Genomic DNA, 24,589 nt, shown 5'->3' with positions numbered 1-24,589 from the left:
TTTTTTTGTTAGTTTGGTTAGAAAATAATGTATTTTAGTTTGGTTAGAAAATATTGTATTAATCATTTAATCTTGTAAATGGGTGAATCATGTCAGTGTAAATGGATTAATTGAGTCGTCTAGATAGGTTGATTTGTTTTATAAAGAATACAACCCATCAATTAAACGAGTTGTGTCGTATTACCCATTTAATAATGGTTGTGTTCGTGTTAACAAATTTGACTCGGTTAATAAACAAATCGTGTTCGTGTTTGTACTATCTTGACCCGACCCAATTTGACTCGACTAGAACCCAATTAACCTGACCTGATTGCCACCCCTAGGCAGAGGTGATCATTGGCTCGGTCCGGCCTAATTCAAGTTTGGACTTTTTTGGCCAAACTGCTCTCTAGTCCATGAGATATCAGACTCGGATCGGACGTAACGAACTAGGTTATAAAAAATATTATATATCGTAATTGGCCTCCTATAAAGTATTTTAGTTTATTTTATAGTAGTATCTAATAAACTAAATATCTAATGTGAAATTAAAAAACTATAGGAATGGTAGGACATAATGACTTAGGTCGAGAGTTAGCATAGTTAACTAGGCTTCTGATCGGGTTAGACGAGTAAAGGCTTAGTTCATGTTGCCCATTACAATTTCAAACTCAAGCTAGTTTAGCCCGATTAAAATTGATTAGGTTAGGGGTAGGCTCGTTTTTAAACTACGCTGGTGTTCTGAGTTTAATAAATTTATTAAACTGGCTCAAATTCATTTCGAGCTGAACACTTCGGCTCGGTTTTTTAGCTACGCTGGTGTTCTGAGTTTAATAAATTTATTTTTGAGCCCAACTTGAGTAAATTGCCACTCGATTGCATAACCACCCTATATGTCTACTAAAAAAAATAATTATATTATATTAAAAGTAATTATTACATATTTATTTTAGAATACAAATGAATAAAAAAATAATTATTTTTAAAATAAATACTTTAGAAATAATAAAAAATATTTTTTTTTTCTTGACCTTATTCTTAAAATAATAAGTCCACTGGCCATCTAAGTAAAATTATTCCCTCTTTTTATAATACTCTTATATGCCGCACTTTTCATTAGTGGGGAAGAGCCAAAACCCGGCAGTGACGTGCGACCAACGCCATGTAAAATATGAAATCGTTCGAAGATCACAATATGTTACCGTCGTCGCTGATCGTCGAAGTAGTTTTTTAATCGGAGTTGGTATCTTGCAATTTGCAATTGCCTTGTGGTGTATGCTCTCTTCTAATCCTTGAGATAGACAGAAGCAGAGCTAGCGATTCCTCTTTGTTCAACTCTTTCAGTCGTAAGGAGGAAGGAGAGGAGGGCTTCAATGACGGCGGCGGAGGGATTGGCAATTGGTGGATGGTTCGCTTCAAGCATCATTAGTAACGTGATCAGTTCCCTTGTATCCTACGTTCAAGATCTAAAGAAGCAGCTTGGCCTTGAGGAGGAGCTGAGTAGTCTGGAGAAGACGCTTCCCAAGATCCAAGCTTTGCTGGATGCGGTCGATAGAGGTCAAATCAAGGAAGAGAAGCGAGCACTGGAGAAATGGCTGTGGCAGTTTCGAGATGCGGTTGATGAGGCAGACGACTTCATGGATGCGATGGAATACCATCGACTGGAAGAAGAAGAAGAAATCCATGGCGAGAAAAGCACGGTGAGTCCTGCTGCCTCTCGCTTCAAACGATTAAAAATTAAGATTAAGAGTGCCAAGACTATGTTTAAGCGTGGCGGCGTGCATCAGGATCCTACTTTAAAGAGGTTAAAGGAAATAGTTAACAGATTAGATGAGATCGCAGCTGAGGTTGGGGTTTTCTTAGAAATGGTTAAAACCTCAGCGCAGCCGCCTGTTGTAACGAGCACCCGTGAGACTGGTTCCCGTTTAACTGTGGAGACTCGAGTGTTTGGGCGAGATAAGGAGAAAGAGATGGTTATAAACAAGCTGCTAAATTTCAATCCTGCATCAAAGAAGAATTACTCCATTCTACCTATAGTTGGGATTGGAGGGATTGGGAAGACCACTCTTGCTCAATTTGCATTCCATGATGAGAGAATAGACAAGCATTTTAGCAAGAGGATGTGGGTGTGTCTCCAATAATCCTGATCTCATCTTGCTTACCCAGAAGATTTATCAGTCCACATTAGGGGAAAAACCTAATTTGGATAATTTAGATAGTCTTCAAGAGAAGATTTCAGAGAAATTGGAATCGCAGAGGTTTCTGCTTGTGTTAGATGATGTATGGGATGATGTTTATAAAATTGGTTTGGAGAAACTACTAGCTCCCCTCAGATCAGGAGAGAGGGGAAGTATGATCTTGTTAACAACTCGAATAACAGGCATTGGTGGGACGATGATGGGCAAACTGGAACCTCTCTACCTAAATGGTTTGGATGAAGGATATTACTGGGAGTTTTTTAAAGAGTGTGCGTTTCTTGATAAGGACCCTGAATGCCACAAGAGGTTGCAAGATATTGGAAGGAGAATTGCACAAAGGCTACATGGATCCCCTTTAGCTGCAAAGACTGTGGGAGGGATACTGAGCACCAATTTAGACGATAATTATTGGAAAAATATCTTGCATAGTGAAATATGGGAACTAAAACAAGGGGAGAATGACATCATGCCAGCTCTGAGATTAAGTTATCAGTATTCGCCTTCACACCTGAAGCCCTGCTTTACATTTTGCAGTATATTTCCTCAAGATTATGAGTTTCGAAAAGAGGAACTTGTCTACATGTGGATGGCTCTAGGTCTGCTTCAAGAACCTATAAATGGAAATAGACGACCAGAGGATATAGGAGATGAGTACTTGAAAGATCTTGTAAGAAGATCATTTTTTGATTCCCGTGGCTGCTTCTATGTCATGCACGATCTACTCCGTGAGCTTGCGGTATTTGTTTCCCGTGGTGAATGTCTTAGAATTGAAGAGAGATCTGAGCCCATACCTATACCTACAAGTGTTCGCCACTTATCCATCAGTACTTCTTTTGCTCTACCGCCTATGCCTGAGATCACAAAACTCAAACATTTGCGCACCCTTCTCCTCCTAAAACTACCAGATTGTGATGTTCCTAAGATGCTCAAAGCCCTGACAAGCCTACGGATATTGGAATCATCTACTGTTGAAATCACTGATGAATGTATTAGTAGCCTAAAACACCTTCGCTACTTGAGTAATGATGGTATTATTCGCCCTGTTCCTGAATCCGTGAATAAGCTTTACCACCTCCAATTCTTGTACTACAAAATTGGTAATCCTGATCATTTCCCTACGCTATACCCATCATATTGCATCAACAAACTTATCAACCTTAGGCATCTAAGTACACCCGAATCTCGGGGAGGCAAATTTTCTGCTGGTATAGGGAGACTGTCCTTACTTCAGAATTTGGAGTTCAACGTTAATGAGAATGGAAATAATCTTTTTGAGTTGAAAAACTTGAGAGAGCTTCGTGAACTGGGCATTGATGATCTCCAAAAAGCAACAGATGGTCAAGTTGTCTCTGAAGCCGAGTTGAATGACAAAAAGCACCTCCAAATATTGACGCTACGCTGGTCAGGTAAACACCGCAGCAATGGAAGCCCCGAGGGCGAGGTTGATGAGCAGGTACTTGACGCCCTTCAACCACATCCCAATCTCAAGGAGTTGACAATAAAAAATTATATGGGCCGGAGAAGCCCGCATTGGATGACTCCTATGTCTCTCTCGGAGTTGGTATATCTTTGTCTTTCCGGATGCAAAGGATGGGAAGACGTTGTCACCTCTTGGGCAGCTACCCTACCTCAAGTCCCTACATCTAATTTCCATGGATTCGGTAAAGCGGATCGACAGGGGAACTGAACACGTTGGTCTTTTCCCATCATTGCAAGTCCTACGTATTTGTAACATGATGGCACTGGAAGAGCTTTGTGGAACGACGGCGGGGACAACCCAATGGCTTCCGTGTTTGAGAAATCTATGGATTCAGGAATGTCCCAAGCTGAGACTGTGTCCTAATCTGCCTTGTGGCTTGAATTTTTTGCATTTAGCATCTCTCGATTGGGCTGCTCTACCAGAGCTGTGGCAGGGAGAGAACATCAACAGCCTAAGCATGTCATCAGCATCATTGTCTCTTTCCAATCTAACAATCTTCGACTGTGGACGCCTCGTCTCCCTAGCTGAGGGTTTGTTGGTGCACCCGAGACCTTGCAAATCTCTCGAGGAGTTGTCCATCTTTGACTCTGCAAAGCTGACGCATTTACCCGTCGGAGGATTCGAGGAATTCACCTCTCTCAAGGAACTGACGATAGATGGTTGTCCGGAGCTGCAGAGGGGCTCGGCATCAGAGCGGTTCCTCCTCCCTCCGTCGCTGCAACTCCTCTCTGTTTACAATTGCGATGCCCTGGATCCGTTACCCAGTGCTTCGGAAGACCTCCCCTTTCTCCATAGCGTGGCATTGCACCGCTGCGCGATCGAATCCCTTCCGTCCGCGGAAGTGCTCGGAAGATGGACAGCTCTAAACGAGCTGTCGCTTGAGAAATGCCCAGACTTAGAATCACTGGGGGGTTTACAAGCCCTCTCATCCCTCAAATCTCTGAAGGTCGTAGAATGCCCCAAGTTAGTTGCAGCAGCTTCATCGTCACCATCAGCATTGGTCGTGGAAGATCCCACCTCCTCTTCCTCTTCCCCTTGCTTGATATTGGACAAGTTTGACATTGATGATCCCTTAATGCTTCGCACTCTGCCTTTGAGAAGCATATCTGCCCGAGATGTTAAAATTCAATTTTGTGACGAAGCCCGATCCTCAGCGCTAGAAGAATGGGTGTTGAAGAACCGAACCTCGCTGCAGAAGCTGAGCATATCGAATGTATCCTCTCGGCAGTTCCCGGTTGTGAACCTGCAAAGCCTCTCTTTTCTAGAATTTCTAGATATAAAAGGGTGCAACAATCTCGGGTCACTGCCGGAACTCCCATCGTCCCTAGAAGTAGTGTGCTTAGATGACTGTTCCTCAGAGTTGGAGGAGAGATGCCTACGAGATTCAGGTCCAGATTGGCCTAAGATTCAACGCATTCCTGAGGTAAAAATAGGAAAGTATAGTAAGGAGCAATTAGCAGCTACTTCTCCGGCAGAACACAGAAGACCACAGCTGGTATGAGTTTTGGTTTGATGTGTTTTAAGATTCAGCATCAAAATGTGTTTTTGGCATGCACTTAGTGAGCTCATTTCAGTCATTGAAAATAATGTTTCATTGAATCTATAAACAAAATTTTGATTTTTGTGTTACATTTTATATATATAGATAGATATAACCTTCTCTTGTTTATGAATAACAAAACACCACTCTCTCTATGAATAGGATGCTTAAGTGCGCATTAACACATGTCTTTAAGTTATGAATGCTTTTCTATCTTAGATTAGATGAGGAGATGTGATACTCTACTGTGTATAAACTCCTTATCATTATTTAAGGCTTATGCACCATCTCCAAAGCATTTCTAGTTTGAGTTAAGTATCCAAACAATGAGGAACAATGAGGTCATTCATTTGGATGCCCTACCATATACTTCGTACCCTACAGTAGGTATCGCACTCATAGGAACCTTTATTGTTATCATAAGATTCCATGGCAGAGAGCAGAACAAACATATAAAAGCATATCAGATTGATAAATTTTCATAAATATCAGAATTTTGGAGCATACTGTAAACAGTTGAATGGAAGACATCTCAAGAATTAGTCACTTTGTAGCCAAGTAGTGCAGTTTACTACCGCAAGAATAAATATACAAATATTTCCTCACAATTTTCCTTATGACCCTAATCATTTGCCCCATACTTATGTTTTATTGAAGGAGAAAAATAGAAGGATACAAACCCCTTCTTAAAAGACATTGCAGTTCATCACATCTTTCTCTTGCTCCCAGGTTATATAGTATAGTGCACAGCAGGGCAAAACCAAGCCAGGTTTAGAATTTCAGAAGCTCCTGATTATTTTCTTTTTGTAGATGCTCCAAGAGCTTTTGGCTGGTGCAGGCAAGGGATTACATTGATTTATCAGGTTGAAGGAGATAAGTGGGGCAGGAAGTACCCGGATCTTGGGAATGATTTGTAGTTGCATACTTTGACAATGGAGTTGAAGAAGGAACTGATGCAGTCAGAAATTCTTTATCTTTTTGTAGTTTCCTCAGATAATTTTGCTGACATTGCTTATGGAGAAAAATGGATGAATGAGGCAGAATAACGGGTGATCAACAGAGTTAGAATGATGGCACAACATAAATATGGTTGGGGAGTTAGATCTATTGCATAAAAATGAGATAGTTAAGAGATGTTAGTTCTATTTTTTTGACTTCAGAAGATTAATCAGAGGGATCCTGGGTTCTACTAGAGAATGAGAACTTGGGCGGGAGGAACATGAGGGGTTCTTCTCCACTTTTCCTCAGCCATGCCAATGCCAGAGCATAACCTAGTGCTCGACCGACTGGTATAGCCACAGCATTTCCAATTTGCCGATATCTGCAAGTTCAGCACATTACCTCTGATTTTAAAAAGACATCAAACATTAAAAGTGGAATCTAAATGAGAGTTCATTAATGTGCCATTAAATAATTAGATCATCGGTATTTCAAAAATTAGAACAGTACAAAGATCAAAAACACAAAAGTAGGAAGCAGTAAAAGCTGACAATTTCATCTGCTAGAATCATCTCAACCCCCTTAATACAATCCATGATAGATCAAATGATTTCAAAAATCAAGAAGCAAATCAAAGATCTAAAAAGTAGTTTCAGAAAGAATACCTCCGATTCATTAGAGAAAACAAAACTGAACTAACAATCTTCTTTCAGAGCTAACAAATATAGCTAATTAGTCTAAGAAGGTATGAAGGTATAGAGTGAATCCATGATGTCAGAAGCAGAGAACCAACTCTCTTAAGTAAAAACTCCCAAAGGGTCCCCAAGAGTGGAGAAGAAAGGGACCAAGTTACTCTTAGAGAAAAAACCAGAAAGAAACAAACACATGCATTTGTCCTTTGAATAGCATCCACTCAGATAAATTAAACAAGGATTTCCAACTGATAAAGCACACAGCATTGTTTCCATTCACTTGCTTTCATCTTTAAGTAGCTAACTACATGCTTTCGGTGATGAAACAACTGACTGGAGGTAAGTGTCCCTCTAGTGAAAGAAATAGAGTAGGAGGGACAGCTGACCTTAGATAAAGTAGACTTCATTTAACATTAACTTACACATAAATGTTATATATATATATATATTAGTGAGATAAGTTATATATAATTTAAGTTATCTAGCATTAACTTAAACAAGCTTTGCATTTTCCATCTTGTGAGATAAGTGCAAAGTGTGCTTAAGTTAATGGTAGGAGAGCACCACACAAGGGTGCATATTTTTGTCAGTTCCTCGTATTCATCAGTAATACAGGGGTTGTTGTCTGCAATAATACCGTATTTATCTACATTGTTCTTTAAATTATATAAATCAGTAATTCATACTGAAAGAGTTGAAGCTTCAAACAAATGGAGTGGGGACAGAAAGAAGACCAGCAAATAATACATGTGATCAAGCGGATGCCTTAAACCTAATTTCAACACAGAAAATTTGGTCTGTGTTCTTGGGATTTTCTACTTAACTAAAATGTCAGAACCTGAGAAGGGTTAGCTACTTAGCATGCCATTAAATGTAAGTGTTAGTGGTACGAGTACCGGAGTACATAAAGTTGTTAATTTGCATGCTATGAGATTTCTTTACACACAAGAAAATACAGCTACATGAGAGCACAATCAAAAAGCTAACTCATGAGAAAGAACCCATCAACCCTTTGGATAAAAATCTATAAACATGCAACCAAAGAGCAAGTCCAACAATGCATAGTAGAAGATGACAACTGTTATGATCATGAATGCTCTTCTCCAAGTAACATATGCACGAAACACTAGATGCAACACTGCATCACAATCGGCTCAAGGTAGCACTTAATATTATAAGCCCCACTTTATTTCTGAATCTTAACCTTGGGCAGATTGTTTTTGTAATATTATGTCCAATTTGCAAGTGATGTAAGGCAGAAAATGCTTGACCCATTCTTGACACATATATATACTTAACACATCATTACATGGTTTGAGGCATGTCAATCCAGAGATCCAATATATCCTTTCTACAGAACTTAGTCCAGTGCTGAGTAATTAAATCTCCATAAAGCTCAACCCAAGCACCAAAAGTAGTGCAGGAAAAGTACATAATTCAGACTTCAGACTTCAAATTTCTCAATAATAATCAAACTAAAAATCGATAGAAGGAGCATTCTAGTCTGCCTACACTGTTGCGGGCTTTAAATGAATTAATTTGTTCGGGCTACCTTTGGACAAACCATATATGTGATGTGTTTCTGATGTAATTCAAATTAGTAATGAAAATAAGATGATAATTAAAGGATCATAAGAAGATATATATAGAAATTAAAAAACATGAAACCCAGGCCTACCTGTCTTTAACTGTACCACAGAATCTGTAATAGTCAGGGAAACCTTGCAATCTAGCACTTTCTCGAATAGTGAGGATTCGATCTTGCTCAGGATGTATTATGGCCTAGAGAGATTTTGAGAATCAAAGTTCAGATCATGCAAATTGTCAAAATGAAAAGATAAATATTGCAGTAAAAGAACCTAACCTGACTGTGAGAATTAGGAAAAGTCAGCACTGTTGCCACTACCTCATCCCACCATAGTCGAGCAAAAGGTCTAGAAGATGTAAACAAAAAATCTCATATTAAAGCCTACATGTAGGACCACAAACACTGTTATGCAAGAACAGTTACATAAATTCAGATTAACCTCAATGACTTCCCTTCCTCAAAGGTCATGGCATAATCTGGAATCTGAGAGAAAAAAAAACAACAAAATCATGATAGAGCAATTGAAGCAACTACCTGGACATTTAATCGTTCTACAATCATATGCATACCGGCACATGATGCAAAAACAAACAGAAGCTGTTTCCATGTCAACATAGAAGGTAAATATGTTAAACAATTATGCATCACACAACAGTCTGGAAATGGGTCATAGCTGAAACAATTACCTCTAAGAGAACTAAAAGGCACAAAAGCTGGAAGAACAAAGATAGTAGGTTTCCCTTTCTTTCTTTCTTTTTTAATTTTTATAAGAATAGGTTTTCCTTTTCAGATGAATAAAGTGTTGTTTATTACCAATTGAGCAAAGAAACAAAGAAGGCAATCAACTCAGAAGGATAGCATTCTATATTGATAATTTGATACCAAAAAAATTTCTTATAAAACTCTCCAACAACACAATATTCATCTTTTAAAAGGTAGAATCTCTGATTCATTTCCAAATTAGAAAGTAAAAGTTGAATCTCATGTAAATAAAATGCAGCAGGTAGAGAGTTTGAGGGAGCGGAGCAGCAAGTCCAAAACCATGTAATAAGAATGGAACCAAATCTGAGTTTGAGGAAGAAGCGTTGAGTTCTCAAACATCCATAAGACAAAGAAAGTAAAGAGGAAAAAATAAACATAAGAAACTATCAGCCATTTTAATCTATAAACTGCAAAGCACAATAGCACACGACGATGATAATTGTAGGACTGTGCAAGCAAGGGGTACTTGCTAAGGCATATATACTATCATGTGTAAGAAGAAACTCCAAGTTTTGAAATAAATACTTTACCAGTGGCCTCCCAGATGGTAACAGTGTTCGTTCTACTGTTGGATCTAGCTTAACAGTATTGTCAGGTCCAACTATGACCCCTGGCAGATCTCTAAAATTAGCTCCCTGGAAAAGTGAAGAATTAAGCATAGTGAAGAATGGCTTATATTGCACTAATATTTCACTAAAAGTTGGAGAGAAGACAATTTAAAGCAACCTTTCGTTTAGGAATTTGACAAACTCGTAGGTAGTCATCCTCGCTTAGAGGTAAAGGCCGATGATCATACAACATATGTTTGGAATCTTTTGCGTCATGCAATTTTAAGCCAAGAATCTCTGAACACAGATGAAAATGAATCAGGAATATCTGAACATAAAAAGGAGAATGATGCACAAAACATGTGACATGTTACAATTGTTCGAACAAACAGATGTATGTCTTAATCATGCAGGCCATTAAGTTGATAGCAGAACCAAAACATGACATACAAAGAAAAGTTCATTAAAATTATCGACCAATCGACCCAAAGTGGATCATTTCCTATGTTAGATCCCCTTTGCGGCATTTTACGATCTATACATTTGGCTCATCTTTTCCACAGGAAAAAAGCATGCCTTACGCACCACAGTGATCGATAAGAAGTGAGGGTGTCAATTAAGTACCCTCCCTTTCAATATCTCCATTTTTTTAAATTTCCCCTCTCTTGAATGGGATCAATTGTGGAGCCCCTGTTCTTGTGGCACAGTCGGCAAATGTTGTTGCATGTGCCTTAGCTGACATGACACTCCTTGCACAACCCAATGCTAGAAGTGAGGCACTCGTGCACAAGGTCAAGGATTCAATCCCTAGTTTTTGCTCCTTATGGAGATTTAAATGGTGCTTGGAAATGTATAGACATGCGTCTATGGGGTGGGTTGAACTCTTGTCCATTAGGCCTTGTTTGGTGTGAGGCTAAGCCCCGAACTTGGTTAGTTGGTCTCATTTTTTAGTCTTAATTTTTTAAAGAGTAAACTTGGTTAGATATAAAAAGGATAAAAATATATTTGGTTACTGAACCAGATTAGAGATTTATGAACCAGTTCAAGAGAGCTCCCTGAACTCAAAGCAAATAAGGCCTTAAAGCCTACGGGCACCAATCATGATAAAGAAAAAAGGGTCAAGGAAAAGTATGAGACAGTTCAAAAGGACCACTTGAGCTTCATTTACTAGATTGACAATTTGTGTGGTTTTACCTATACCTTGAAAGTTTGCTAACAAATAAAACGAATAACCATTAGATATTAAAAAATCAGAAAAAAAAAGAGATAATGCTTATTAGATGAGCAAATCCTTTGGAGTCTCTCCCTATTTATAAAGATCAGCAAAAATTAAGAATGTTAGAATTAAATAATTTCCATCAGGCATTTTAGAAACTAATGGCATATATTTTCGAGCAGTATGATATATGAAGAGATCGTGAAGAGATCAAGATGGCAATCTGAATATAGACCCCATGAGAGTTAATTTCAATGGAGTTATGCCACGTCAATCACAGTACCCAATTATGTTTCTTTCCTGAACGTGGCAAAATGCAAAGCATAATACACTACATTTGCAGTAATTTGCGTTTATCAAGACAGACAAGCAGATATAAGGCTGCAATGAAGGACACCAGATAGGCACACACAGTTCAAGTCTGTCAGGAAATAAAGAAAAATCTATAATGTCACTTATTTAAGAACAATGTAAAGTTACCTAAAATGTCATCTGCAAACTAAAAAAGCTAAAACATATTAAACCCTTGACAATCCCAAACAGCCACAGTCCAATGCAGAGTTTGGATCCTTCTTACAATTGATTAATCCTTTTCTTCTTCGGTATATATTTCTTATAGGATCAAGAGGTTTATTCTGCAAGGAAAGAATAGTTAATGGTTCTCATAAAGTAGATAATAGTTCCCAACTTAAACCTTATTAATTATGAAACATTAATACGTGACTTACAAATGTACTGCAAACTAAGATGAACATATAGCAACTCAATAGTACAGGTAATCATGAAAATCTACTGAGTTTCTGTGGTATGTCAGAACAATGTTTACCTGTTCATAACATGCTTGCTTGCTAGCATAAAGAAGAGATGCAGTTAAATGGGACTGAGTACAGTAGAAGTCTTCCTATAAAAATTGCAGATCAGTTGACAAGCTTTTAATCTACTAGACAAGAACACGCAACTTCTGAAAGATAAGCCTTGACAAATGCTTACCTTCAGACATTCCTCAGAATTATGGGCAACACAAAGTCATCTTCTGAATGAAATGTCTTTAGATAATAAATCATATTAAGATAGTAAAATTGATTGTAACATAAGTATATCTTTATATATTATATATGTTAGTTGTTATTTAATATTTATAAAATCAAAATATGGCATCAACCACCTCATTTATCATAATTTAATAATACAAAATATATCCTTTCAAAGATAATCGTCATCAGATACAATCAGAGAGAATCACTCAATACATTTATTAGGCAATGCAGTTGCATTAACCGTTGAAGGTACCAAATGACCCCTAAACATGTCATCTATGAAAGAATGTACCAGTGCATGGGCACACGAACACTCACCTACACAAGGCTTGGAGAGATGTACGCAACCATACCCTATTTCTAAGGAAATATTTTCCAAGCCTTTTAACAGTTGAACCTATTACCTCTTGGATGCAAGGGGCAAGCCTCACTGTTATACAAAGAGATGAACCATTTTTCAATGTGACATAACATGACCAAAAGGTACATAACTAAACATTGCAAATAGTTGACTGGTACAATCATGTCACTATAATAGGAATGAAAATCACAACTGAGCAATTGATTCTGAAACAGAATTAGAAATCTATGTGCATAAAAGTAGATTGTGTAGTTAAGTTCAGACTTCAGACCATAACAAGTCACCAGGCAATGGGTCTTTTGAAAGGATAAATAACAAACCGTTCTTAGTTGACCGAATGTATCGCTGGAACTCAGTGTAAGGACTCTTTCCATATGGCATTTGGTCACTAACTTCCTTGTTTGTCACCTATAGATAAGATCAAAATTTTGTATGGCGTAACAGGCTGAGATTGCAAAAACCCAGAAAACTTGAATGAACTTGCTTACCACTGGAAGATCAGAAAGGACATCTTCAAGAATAAGCACCTTTTCTAACTGCCGAGGTACACCCTTGTCATACCCGACCAAATTACGCTAATAGAAAGGTCAAACATTGAAATTAGTACAAAAAGGAAGTTATTTTTCCAGACCAAAACAAGACATGGTAGAACAACAAAGTCATGTTACCGCTTACAAAAAGTCAAATAGTCTCAATTATTAAGATTTCTTCATTTATAGTTAGATATATAGAGAGTTTCTTGACCAATACTCGAAACATAAAAGGAAAGGATATCCTTCTGTACGAAGATAAAATCTTTCAACTCAACTTGTTGTTCAAGCAATTAATTTACCACGATGATCTTAAAAAAACTGTGATGGAACTAGGTTCCAGTAGGTATATGCTCTATGATATATCCTTTATTTTGTGTTCAGATTATATATACAGGGTTTAAAAGAAAGAAATTAATATAATTGTAAGCAGAACTGTACCACTATAACATGGCATCCCTTTTACAAATAATAAGGAAATTCTTCTACTTGCTCCCATGAGGCCCAAGGCTCGAGCAAATATTAACTCTCACAAGAGTATTATTAACTTGTAGAATATAAACAAAATCTCCTCTACTTCCTAAATGCTTTTTTGTTATTTCTCCATTGTTGAACTTCAAATTATTCAAACGGCATAATGCTAAATTTCCAAGATGAGGATGATGGAACAGCTTGCAAGGTTCAACCAAATAAAAGCTAAAGAGCGAATGTGCAAAGGAGAACTAAATGCTGACAGACAGCTGTAATCAACATACTGAAAAAAGTCGAGTGAGTATGTCTACACAATTAGAAAAATAAGAGAAAAACTTCCACCTATAATTTCACCTCAAGATAGATAGCATGAAAAAACATGCAAATATATCTTAGCCAGAATCAAAATCTTGTTGCACTATGCAATAGTTATCATGCAATAGCAAGCAGACTTAAGTTTTTAATTTCTATTTCTATTTAAAAATCAAAAGACTAAAAACAATTGCATTTATGGTACCTCAAACTCCAAGGGAGAACCATACTTCAAAATCACTTCATGTGTAGGAAGTGGAAACTGCGGTAGTTTCTACAGCATTAAACAGAATACAAGGTTAGCAACGATAAAGCAAATATTCAAGTAGTAAACAATGATTACTTGCCTGATTAGGATGACAGCCCCACAAGAAAACACGCAGACGGAACTGCGGAAGGCCATAACAACCAGCAGCCATGATACCTAACCTTGCTTGATAATTCATATACACTAAACGGCTTAAAGCATATCTTGCAAGTGTAGCCTTAGCAAATTTCAATATGTCAACAACATTTTCCATCAAAACATATTTGGGCTTCAAAAATTGCACAATGTTCATGAAGACAACTATTTGTCGATTCCGTTCATCATCTAGTGGTGCATCAAAGTTTCTATACCGATTATAACCACTAATACCTTGACATGGAGGGCCCCCACATATAACATCCACATCACCCTGAAATAATTAACTCAGTTGGAGACATTAAAAGCTCAACAAAGCAAAATCAGGTTCTCATACTCAAGCTGCTAGTAAGATTCACATTTAATAAGATAATAGATAGATAAACCAAAAGGAAAGCACAGAAGAATTAAAATAACACTTACAGGAAGTGGCAATATCTTAGATTTAAGCCCTTCAATTACAAAGTTATGTATTGCCTCTTCACAGTTGCTGAAAAAAATGTCGATATCAGAGATTGGTTCATGGCTTTGTGAAATTTTCAATGGCATGAACTTGTATACCTTAGTCCTTCAATTGGCTCCCAAGTATCTTCATTATGACAATAACCCTTCCAACGTACCTATACAAGGCAGTTGAGTCATCATAATAAATTGATATGAAATAAAAAAAAGGTGCAATAAATTCCACTCAACTAGAGAAAGATATTACTAAAAGTTACAAACAGAGAACATTATGAGGGCAACCATTGAAGATTTACAAACAGATAACCATATGAGTGCAATCATCAAAGAGACAAGCTTTCATGTGATTCTTAGATGATAAGTGAAGTCTTCTAAGCTAATAATTTCACACCGAGATAATAATGCACAATAAATTCTTATTAGCCTTTGTCTAGGATGAACAAAGAAAGGTTTTCTGGAACACATCTGATTGGAGGAAGGCATGCAGCTTTTCTCAGTTTACTTCAGATAAAGTTGGATTTGAATACTAGACGTGTACAATTACTATATAAAATTATCATAAACAGATACCTGATAACCTGATAAAGAAGAAATTGAGAAAGGAAATATATTATGGCTACAAGATTATTATATATTTATATCAAGTAACAATTTGCCCAGCATCATCATGCTGAAAAAGAAGATAGAAGGAGAGAAAGGAAAATCAATAAACATCATTAGGTTAGTGATTTCTTTGTCATTTAGTAGTCAGAAGTTTTCTTCCTTAAGTAGGGGTATTGTAGTTTTCTATCACTATAGATATAGTTTATTTGGCAAAGTCACAAAATCTTAAACTACACAGAACAAGAAGAGTCTATCGGGAAGGCTTTCTTAGGGTATATCCTTGTCCCGTCCCTTTTCAACCTATGATAAAAAACACGATATATTCTTCTGCTCTGGTTGGGAGTGAGTTGTTCATTCTGGTGATAAGGCTTGTTATCTTCGATCTAAGATATTTAGAATAAAGATCCGGAAAGAATTGTTGGCTTTCTCAATCGCTTTCTCGGTCGGAAGAGCAGCCCCAGACCCGATGAAAAAAATTGGATCACTTCTTAGGGATTCATTGGGACCGCTTTCCTCTGAGACTATGTGGTATCATAGCGATAATCGATCAATCAGAGATGTGCCTGAGTGTGGGAGACTCGTAAAATGGCATGATGAAAGATATTTGCTCCGTCAGTGTCAGACTGACGAGTTGGCCACGGAGGATGCGGTGTGTCGAACTTTTGAGTTTGAGGAAGATCGACGCTTTGGTGCTCGATTGCTTAGAGGGTGCATTTTGAGCTTGGACATGCGCGGAGGTGGTACCACGAGTAGAAGTGGGGCTATGCAGTCGTGGCAGGTTTGCCATGTCTTGTGCAAAAGCACGTTCCAAAATGTTTCGATGAAGGATGATCGCATATATATATATATATATATACTCCTTCCAAAATGATAATGAGCCGGCTAGCGAGGCAAGAGAGTCATCATCACTTCCATAATTCATACTACAACTTTTATAATGACCTTATACATGGAAAATTAAAAAACTCAGAAGTAAACATTGGAGTTCGATTTTGGTCCCTGATATGAAAAAATCATAATTTTGGAGCTTCAGCTAATTTAAGCCATTTTCACCCTGGTTTTAGAGGTTCCGATCTTATTTTAATACATAGAAAAACAAAAAGAATCAAGAAATCATGAAAAAGGTTTTCAAAGAACATAAGAAATAGCATAAAATGGGAAATTTGGTATAATCCATTTCAGCACAATGAGCTATCTCATAACTAAATAAAAGTCAAAAGTGGATCATAGATATTTATTTATTTGAGATAACTGGCACTTTAAATAAATAGATTTTCCCTAAAATTGTGCTACACCCTATTCCTATTAGTCCCACATCGGAATCCTTTAAGACAATTCTATGTTTTGTATATCTCCTCAATGCCCTTTATAAGAAGTTGAGTCTTTGGTTGGTATTAATAACCATATAGTTTTTAATCCAAACCAAACCAATCAAGCCGAGCTCAAGCCAACTCAATACTTGAGCACGTCGATCTCGAATCTGCTCAGCACTAGAATGAGTCAAGCTCAAGCCAGCTCGAAACTAGAACAACTTGAGCTTGAGCTTGCCCTGATATATACATACTAAATATGAACAAATTTGACTTGAGCTCATATAAGCCTCTTTCATTAAATGAGATAAAAACATTGAACTCGAGCTCAGCTTGTGTCGCAAATGAGTCAAGCACGAGTGACTCGCAAGCCCACAGCTTTCTTGACATCCTTAAATAAATATATATATTTCTCAGCTCCCTAAACAACTCTCAAGTCCCATAGAATCGCAATTACCAACTCTTCTAAAAGATTGAAAAATATAAATTCTTGTAAACTCAGGAAAATTATTTGGTTATTTATCTGTGTAAGTGATCTATGTTGAGGATGAGAAGAAAAGCACAAGGAGAAAATTTCACTATGAATGATAAACAGGTATATATTTACATCATTTTTATACTTAGAAAAGCAAATTCTTTAATTTTATCATCCAATATATATTTCATTTTCCTTTATGATTCATCAATGCATAAGCATACTGCATGTGTTAACCCAAATATCTGATCTCTTGTTTTCTATTAACACATATCAAATTAAAACCATAGATAGAACATAGATTTATAGTAAGAGCAGAAAATTTCTAATCTTATGAGAAAAGTCTTGGCATTACAATTTATAATTTCTACTAGCTTCTTTTGGTAGCTTTATTTTCAATGAAGCTCATTTGCATTCTGCATGAGTCCATTACTAATCCGAACCCCGGCTAACCATTTTTTTCTTAACCACCTCATTCATCAACCTCTTAACCTTAAACAATGGGACTTATTTCCTAATCCCCACGGTTATGCCCAATAGTAAATAGCACATGGGGAGAATGATTGGACCTATTGGGTTGTAGCAAGAGTAAAATAATTTTCCATAGATCTGGAGAATTTATGGAAAGAATGATCGATAAATCATATTTCATTAGAATTCTTGGAATCCAATGACCTACCTTTAACTAAGTGTGAACAAATTTATTATGTATTTTCATGATTATTTAGAAATAAAATCAGGTGACAAGAACTATAAGTTTTAGCAAAATCTAGGTCATAAATGAAATTTCTGTTATAATTTTTTTTATCATTTAATTTATATAGCCTAGCATTTCAAATTATAGCCATCACTACTACTGAGAACCTTCTGCAACAAACAGATATAATGATTTGTTTGCCCGCCTTCAAATAAAAATCCTCGCTCTGCCAAAGAACCCAAGGCTATGTCAACTGAAAATTGTTATCTTTGAAAGATTTGGAACGATTATAGGCAGAGAAAAGAGCAGATAATAGCCAAACAATCTAAAGTCCACCACTAAAAGGCTCAAAGCAAGCAAGATATAATAGGGTAGAAAACCCATGATGTTTGTCCTTAAATATTTTTGAAAAGAAGTCAACTAAATAAGTTCATTGATCTAAAGTTTGTAGAGAATAAAATACAAATGGACATGCTACTATTACAGGATATTTAAGACCACGTACCTTAAATTTCAAACCACGCTTTCCAACATTAGCAGGATCACCATAGCAGATATCAACTAGCCTTGATACTTCATATTCTCCAGAAGGGAGAGAACAATCTTGAACATCCTTTCCAGAATCTCCTCCATTAGAATCGAGAGGCTTTGCTTTATCATGACCAATATAACGTCTGCATAGTTTCTCCCATTCCCTTAGTAAGTCAAGAAAATCATCTGCAGTTTCATTCCTGACCTATTAAAATAACATGTCAATGCATGATTTTTAAACGCTGCATACAATCAATTTAAGACTACAACCAAGCAGCATACCTGAGTCTCTGGATGATTTGATTTCAAGCTTTGGCATGCAACACCATCAGAATCAACAGCCCATCTCTATGGAAAACAGAGTGTAAAACATTTAAATGAAGACTACCTACTACAGTTTCTATGTAATAAATAAAGCACATCAGGAAACAGCAGATAGCACTAAGTGGAATATATATACCGTAACAAGATTCAGACCAGCAAAGTGAGTTCCAAGAGCAAGCCCAGTTGACATCCCACCGCAACCGCAATAGAGGTCCAATAGGGCTAGCTCCATATTTTCTGACTCCTGATTCTTATGCTTTTTATCTAGGAACAGCTTTTCCTTTGCAATGCTGATAGTCTCTATACTAGAGCAACTAGATAAGGACACATCATTCTTTTCTCTTGAATCATCTGAAAGTGAAATGCAGAAGTACATCAAACTTCAGAGCACCGTTACTTAGATGACTCAAACCAGAAGGATAAGGAACACATCAGAAATGATGAGAAAACTAAGAGTTGATGAACGAAAACTGCACTTTGTACAAAATATCTCTTAGAGAGAAGGCAAGAAACAAAAGATGGCATGAATTTTGTCAAAATGGCATCCTCAAAGTTGCTGGTGACATGAAGAGTCATTATAAAGCAAGTACCATAGTACTATGACAAACATTATAGATAATATAAATTTCCTCTTCACAGGAAATTAGCAAATTGGATTTCTCCGTTTTCTACTTTATCTAAGGAATGAAAACTAAAATAGGATTATAAAAGAACATTCACTCGAAAACATAAACATCTTGCAGCTCAAAACATGCTTCAATACCACAAATGCAGCATACAGATGAAGTCCAGATAGGACTTTTTATATTCCATTTACATTACTAAATATGAACATGCAGAACAACAATTTAATATCTATAAGAACAAATTGGAATGGAAGTCAAAATACTGTTTCCCAGAAGATTCAAACTTTAGAACAATTAGAATGAAAACATAATAATAATATAGGTGATGTTACAGATTAGTTTCATGATTTAGATATAGCTGTTGTGAAGATTGAGTGAATAAGAGCACATGCCCAAGTCCTGTAAAAGATATTAGTATTGTCAGACATGAATTTGATCCATCTTAGACGACTTACAGATTTCTGTAGAGAATGAAGTGTAATCAATAGAGTATTTCATGTCATAATAGAAATAGCATGAAGGAATTGAATTAGACTTCATTTCTACCTGCAATGAGAAAAGAAAACAAAAGGAACTGATTATTTATGATCTTGTGAAATTCCAATCATGAATTACTAACAAAAAGAACTAATGGTATAGTTGTTTCTGATGTAATTATAGCTGGAAATGAAATGAAGAGAGTGCATACGCTGGGTGGAACTCGTACAACCCTGACTTTTGAAACAATGCAATCTAACAAGTTATCATTTTTCAAATCTGAGGAAAAAAGCCTCTTTTTGTCATGGAATGCTGCTTGCTCTTTCATGACCTGAGAAAAATACAAGTTAAAAATGTGATATGGCATTAAAAGTAACTCTAATTGATATATTTGCTGTAGAATTATAAAGCATGCCATGCAATTTGTTAGTTACGGGTGGTGATGGGACCAGCTGATCCACCAACTCAATCCAATTCCAATGGCATCATCAAGTTTGGATCCTAAATAGCATACTCAATGATTACTAGATTATAGAAATATATTTGAATACAGAATTTGAGGCTGATATGGTATTCATCCCTAAAACTTGTCCCAATATTTTAGGTTATTTCTTGATTTTCATCCTTGTTGCAGTACCAGATAGTTTAGCCTCTTTAGATTACAAATACTATGGGTTTGACTCATTGCAAGATCATCTGCAGCGTCATCGGAAAGCATGTTACGCTAAATAGAGCATATTGGATTTCTAGAACCAATTATAAAAAGTATCAAAGCTCACTGTATCTTCAGCCCTGAAAAACCACTGCACTGTGAAGTAATTTTCTCCTCCTATTGTTTCAAAAAATTCCAAGATCCTGCCTATGTAATTTGGCTTTCCCTTTGGACCCTGTCAAAAATCAAAGTGTCATTTCTATAATTACAGCAACAGTCAAATTAGATACTATTGCACATTTAACGACAAAGAAAATAGCCCTCAAAGAGTGTTTCCTTTGGTATTAAACTCTTATAGTCCCTATACAGACACGTGTCAATTGTGCAATTAAATGGAAAATATAAAATATAGAGGACAATAGTAAAGCCTTAGAATATCTAGACTGAAAAGACGATGAAGTGTTCGTAACTATTAGAGAGTACCATTATACCACGAAATCAACAAAATATGAAAGTAAAATAGCATGAGTGGTCCCTTTATTTGCTTCCAGTTTGAGACTTTAGGTACAGATATACCAAATAGAGGACTAACTGTAAGATAGAAGTAAGAGCCATGGAAACGTAATTAGATTTGCAAAAGGTAAATTCTAGAACTATGTTATGAACTTGTCCTTTTTTGCAACAATATCTTATTCCAGGTGTAATTTGGGCATATATTCCAATCTCCTTAAATTACAGAATTTAGTACACAACTAACAAAAATAGAATAGAAAAGAGCGAGCTTCTATGAAGCAATGCAAAATACTGCATCCCTTACTCACTTTCACATATGCACAGTCCTCAATGTTTAAAATACACCCACATATGCTAGCTTGCAGGTAATGGCACTTGACATCTAAGACGATTTCATCATCATCATCAACACTACAACATATGATATCATGATTGAAAAAATGACATTAGTAAGTCCGGCTAAGAGAAGGTCAATGTGTCAATGCAAAAGTATACATGAATGGATTGTCACTTACTTGTCAGTTCTTCGGCCATTTCTCCTTTTAGCCTTCAAAACAAAGACATCCCTACCAAAAGTTAATTTACAGGAACTTCACCATGATGATGGTAAAAGCTGCAGTTCTTTAAGTATAGATTAGCTTTGCAGGTGCAAAGTCAAAAATGTTCACTTTAATATCATTGTAAACATGTGGGTAATTTTATAGTTATAAATTTCAGTCCAGAATGAGTTGTAACTTAAATACAGAAAGAAGGAGACACTTCACTGGTTAACAGAGGAGAAAGGCACTAAGGAATTCAGCAATTTTTATATGATAGGGAAGAGGGTCCAGAAAACCATGATTGTCAAGATTTAGACTTTAAGAACACACGCATTCAAAAACATTGATAACATATGCATTCAAGGATATCAGATCCTCTTTCATCTTTTTCTCCCCCCGGTTTTATTTTTGCTACGAAGAGAGGAAAGGCTTTCAACAAGTTTTTATACGTGAAAAATGAACAAATAAATAAACAAAAGCCCAAACCTGCATAAACAAGAGAGGCACCGGAGAGAAAACTATAATGGCGAATTACTGAAAAATAATTTTTTCTATCAGCAAGGAGGAAAACGTAAATTCAATCGTAAAGGGAAAAGGTAGAATTCTTTTAACAATGGGACCGCAATTGCCATATAAGTGGATAACAGAAAATAGATCGTGACAACAATAGAATAAAAAACACTAGCAATAGAACCAAAGTAGAGAAGGAAAGAAATGCGTGTAGGCAAAGAAACTGGAAAATCCTCAGTACAGTGCATTACTTCTGGAAGTTAGGCCCATCATAATTGCTAAATCAACAAAAAAGAGGGTAATAAATTGGCAAAAGATTAATATATTATTTAGCAGAATCTACTACTCTCACGTCGTCCCTTGATCAATGGTCAATGGTCAATGGTCAATGGATCAAGAACCATGAGTCTAGATCTTATATCGCAACTTGGCTATAATGGAACGCAATGCGGTTACCTTCTCCACGTAATGATTAGGCCACATTCCCCTTGCTTCCTCCTCCGGCACCGGAGCCCCGACGAAGAAGCACTCCTTCTTCTCCAAATTTTGTGAAACCTTTTCCGAGCTCAATTTTGCTTTCTTAGGAGTCGGCAGAGGTACAGGTTTCGGCTCAGGGGAGCTGGCAACACTCCTCCGCGAGCGCCCCAACCCACCATTAGCGGCATTAGCCTTGCCACGGGCATTGCTGCTCCGACTAATTGAGCAAGCACTCTCAATCCTCGGAGATCGCCTCAAGGCGCCGCCTTTGGCCGATCTCGAAGCCAAAACGCCGCCATTGCCGGCAGTCGAGGGATCCGAGGCGGATTCGAGCGGCCCGAGGGTTTCCGACGACATCGGGAGGATTGAAACCCTAAAAACCCTAGATTAGGGTGGAAGGCGAAGAGAGGGATTTGGGTTGCGGACATAAATGAAAGAAACAGATCTACGAGGGGACGCCTGGGCGGGAGATTATATTACTGGAGGGGTTAAATGGTAAAACTGAAAATTTTAAAGAGAAAAAAAGAGGAAAATAAATAAATAAAGAGCTACGATTGGCGGCCGTGTAACGGAAATAACGACGAAGCAATCGTTGATTTCCTAAAAATAGAAAGGAGCCGTTGCTTGCTCGGAACTGGGGAAGAATCGTAGCTGTTCCGATTTAAAGGTAGTTCGGAGATTTTTTAACTGGAAGGAAGATCCATTTATTACCAAGAGATTTGGGGATTTTTTGTTATAATATAAACAGGATTAAAATATGCTTCTTTAATAGCTTGGTGAGTTTATTTTATTATCTTTTTTTAATTTAAAGAATAGCTTGGTGAATTATTTCGTGGTTATAAATGCTATCGATATATATAATAAAAAAGAGGTGAATATATATATATATATATCCAAATTAGGCTTAGACAAATATAAATATGGGTCGAAGAATGTTACTCAACAAATAAATATAGATTGAAGAGTTATAATTTTATCATTATATGACTTCATTAAAAATTATCATCTTTTTATGTCTTACACTATTTTTCCTATTAACATTTATCATCTTGTCATCTATGACCTTAGCATTAACAATGACACTATGAAGAACTTTTAAGATTGGTATTCCTAATAAGATCCGGAAATGAACAAGCTCCTGTGGCATCATTATGATCCTTCCATTGAAAAATTTTCAGATAGGAAATCAGAATAACATGATCTTATGAGAGAATTAATGATCAACTCCCAATTGCTCATAAATACAGTAACACTGGTGAAGTGTTGATCTTCACCAAAACGTATCCACATGCTGTCACTTCAGACAACTCTTTGCAGTTGGTTTAGAACAAATATTTCCTTGCAATTTCTTGTCATTGGATCCATTGTCTATACTCAAAATTTGAAGACTGTCCCATTGCCGCAATGGTAGCTTAAGCAAAGTAGAAGCAGAAGAGAGAAAAATGGATATGAAAGTGTGCATCACCACTGCTACCCAGAAAGAAGTTTCAACTTGACCTGCACTGCCAGTTACACTACCATCTTTCTCTCTATGACAAAAAAAGAGAATATAAAAAAAGAATGGAATTGGTATTGGTAGGGAGCTATTGAGTAATTAATGTTCTTAGGATCCGTTGACTAAAGAAACTGTAACAGTCATATTCGATATTATTCGATCAGTTTCATAGCATTACAGACAGAAAAAATATTGGTAGCATCAAACTTTTTTTGACAACTAGAAACTAAAACTTGACTCAATATGCAATAGACAACATATGTCTGTATTTTCACTATGTTTTCAAGACCAACAAATTCCCTAATGATACTGTTTGAACTAAATGTGTGGTTCTGAGAGATATAGACATCTATGACTTTTGACTTATGGTCTTTCCTTGAGGAGCAGCACCATTTTGCAAGGTGGTTCTGTGACTTTGTATCTGATCATTATGTATATACATATCTTGGATAGCATCAACTTCAAGTTGTGAAAACAAATGTTCATCCAGCAGATGTTGATCAAAAGGTGGGATAAATGGATCATCTCCATTTTCGAAGAAAATGTCACCTTCACTAAGCAACGGACTAAAAGCATATGTAGATGAGTTGAAATAGGTATCATTTGTCCCATTTTCACTGTTTGGAAGGCATCCATAATTGAAATCATCATGACCAAAAGTAGTTGACTTCAATAACAAATTGCTGTCGTCCTGCTGAGTATCTATTCTAAGATCTTCACCAGAGTTCTTCTGAAGAATGCCCTGTTGATCATAGTTTTGCGTGATCATAGTATTTCCTCCGAATTGGTTGTTGTTGTCCAGTCCAAAACTCTGGCCAGATTGAGGATAATTATATGCCGTA

General features: G+C 36.7%; 3 protein-coding genes across 5 annotated transcripts; 2 read left to right on the top strand and 1 right to left on the bottom strand.

The window, feature by feature from the left end:
- The first annotated feature begins 1,132 nt into the window (after positions 1 to 1,132).
- LOC140788978 (putative disease resistance protein RGA1) lies at positions 1,133 to 5,284 on the top strand. The gene is given in 2 exon segments (XM_073138540.1): positions 1,133 to 2,104; positions 2,106 to 5,284. Coding segments are annotated over 2 exon segments (2,511 nt in total). The 5' UTR covers positions 1,133 to 1,352; the 3' UTR covers positions 3,865 to 5,284.
- Positions 3,914 to 5,158, top strand: LOC140788411 (disease resistance protein L6-like). Its single transcript, XM_073137657.1, has one exon. The coding sequence runs from the start codon at positions 3,914 to 3,916 to the stop codon at positions 5,156 to 5,158; it is 1,245 nt and encodes a 414-aa protein (XP_072993758.1).
- Positions 5,285 to 5,648: 364 nt separating the features above from the next.
- Positions 5,649 to 22,720, bottom strand: LOC140788976 (DNA (cytosine-5)-methyltransferase CMT2-like). Of its 3 annotated transcripts, XR_012109121.1 has the most exons (22): positions 22,232 to 22,720; positions 21,242 to 21,273; positions 21,035 to 21,137; positions 20,341 to 20,448; positions 19,773 to 19,892; positions 19,540 to 19,630; positions 18,595 to 18,809; positions 18,417 to 18,482; positions 18,109 to 18,339; positions 14,618 to 14,676; positions 14,480 to 14,546; positions 14,001 to 14,330; positions 13,859 to 13,927; positions 12,829 to 12,915; positions 12,661 to 12,748; positions 9,905 to 10,023; positions 9,709 to 9,813; positions 8,856 to 8,899; positions 8,693 to 8,762; positions 8,507 to 8,610; positions 6,091 to 6,518; positions 5,745 to 6,026 (listed from the first exon to the last, which is right to left on the bottom strand). XR_012109121.1 is itself a non-coding variant. In XM_073138538.1 (21 exons), exons 1-21 carry the CDS (start codon positions 22,607 to 22,609, stop codon positions 6,362 to 6,364), a joined length of 2,643 nt encoding a protein of 880 aa, XP_072994639.1. In that variant the 5' UTR covers positions 22,610 to 22,720; the 3' UTR covers positions 5,649 to 6,361. The 3 variants fall into 3 exon arrangements, 2 of the variants coding, with proteins under 2 accessions (XP_072994639.1, XP_072994640.1); XM_073138538.1 differs by having other exon boundaries at positions 5,649 to 6,518; XM_073138539.1 differs by lacking the exons at positions 21,035 to 21,137; positions 21,242 to 21,273 and having other exon boundaries at positions 5,649 to 6,518; positions 22,232 to 22,719.
- Between the last annotated feature and the right edge of the window lie 1,869 nt (positions 22,721 to 24,589).

This window comes from Typha latifolia, chromosome 5 (assembly GCF_019914945.1).
Source record: "Typha latifolia isolate L0001 chromosome 5, TyphaL0001v2, whole genome shotgun sequence".
Taxonomy (NCBI): Eukaryota; Viridiplantae; Streptophyta; class Magnoliopsida; order Poales; family Typhaceae; genus Typha; species Typha latifolia.
The sequence above is the reverse complement of the archived record's forward strand: the minus strand, read 5'-3'. Positions and strand labels throughout refer to the sequence as shown.

Excerpts from the sequence above, each read along its gene's own strand:
- LOC140788411 (XM_073137657.1), top strand. The coding sequence starts at position 3,914 with ATGGCACTGGAAGAGCTTTGTGGAACGACGGCGGGGACAACCCAATGG.
- LOC140788976 (XM_073138538.1), bottom strand. The coding sequence starts at position 22,609 with ATGTCGTCGGAAACCCTCGGGCCGCTCGAATCCGCCTCGGATCCCTCG. Across the intron at positions 19,631-19,772 it reads TTGTACGAGTTCCACCCAGC|GTAGAAATGAAGTCTAATTC; the intron begins GTATGCACTCTC and ends TTCTCATTGCAG. Across the intron at positions 8,611-8,692 it reads TTCCTAATTCTCACAGTCAG|GCCATAATACATCCTGAGCA; the intron begins GTTAGGTTCTTT and ends AAATCTCTCTAG.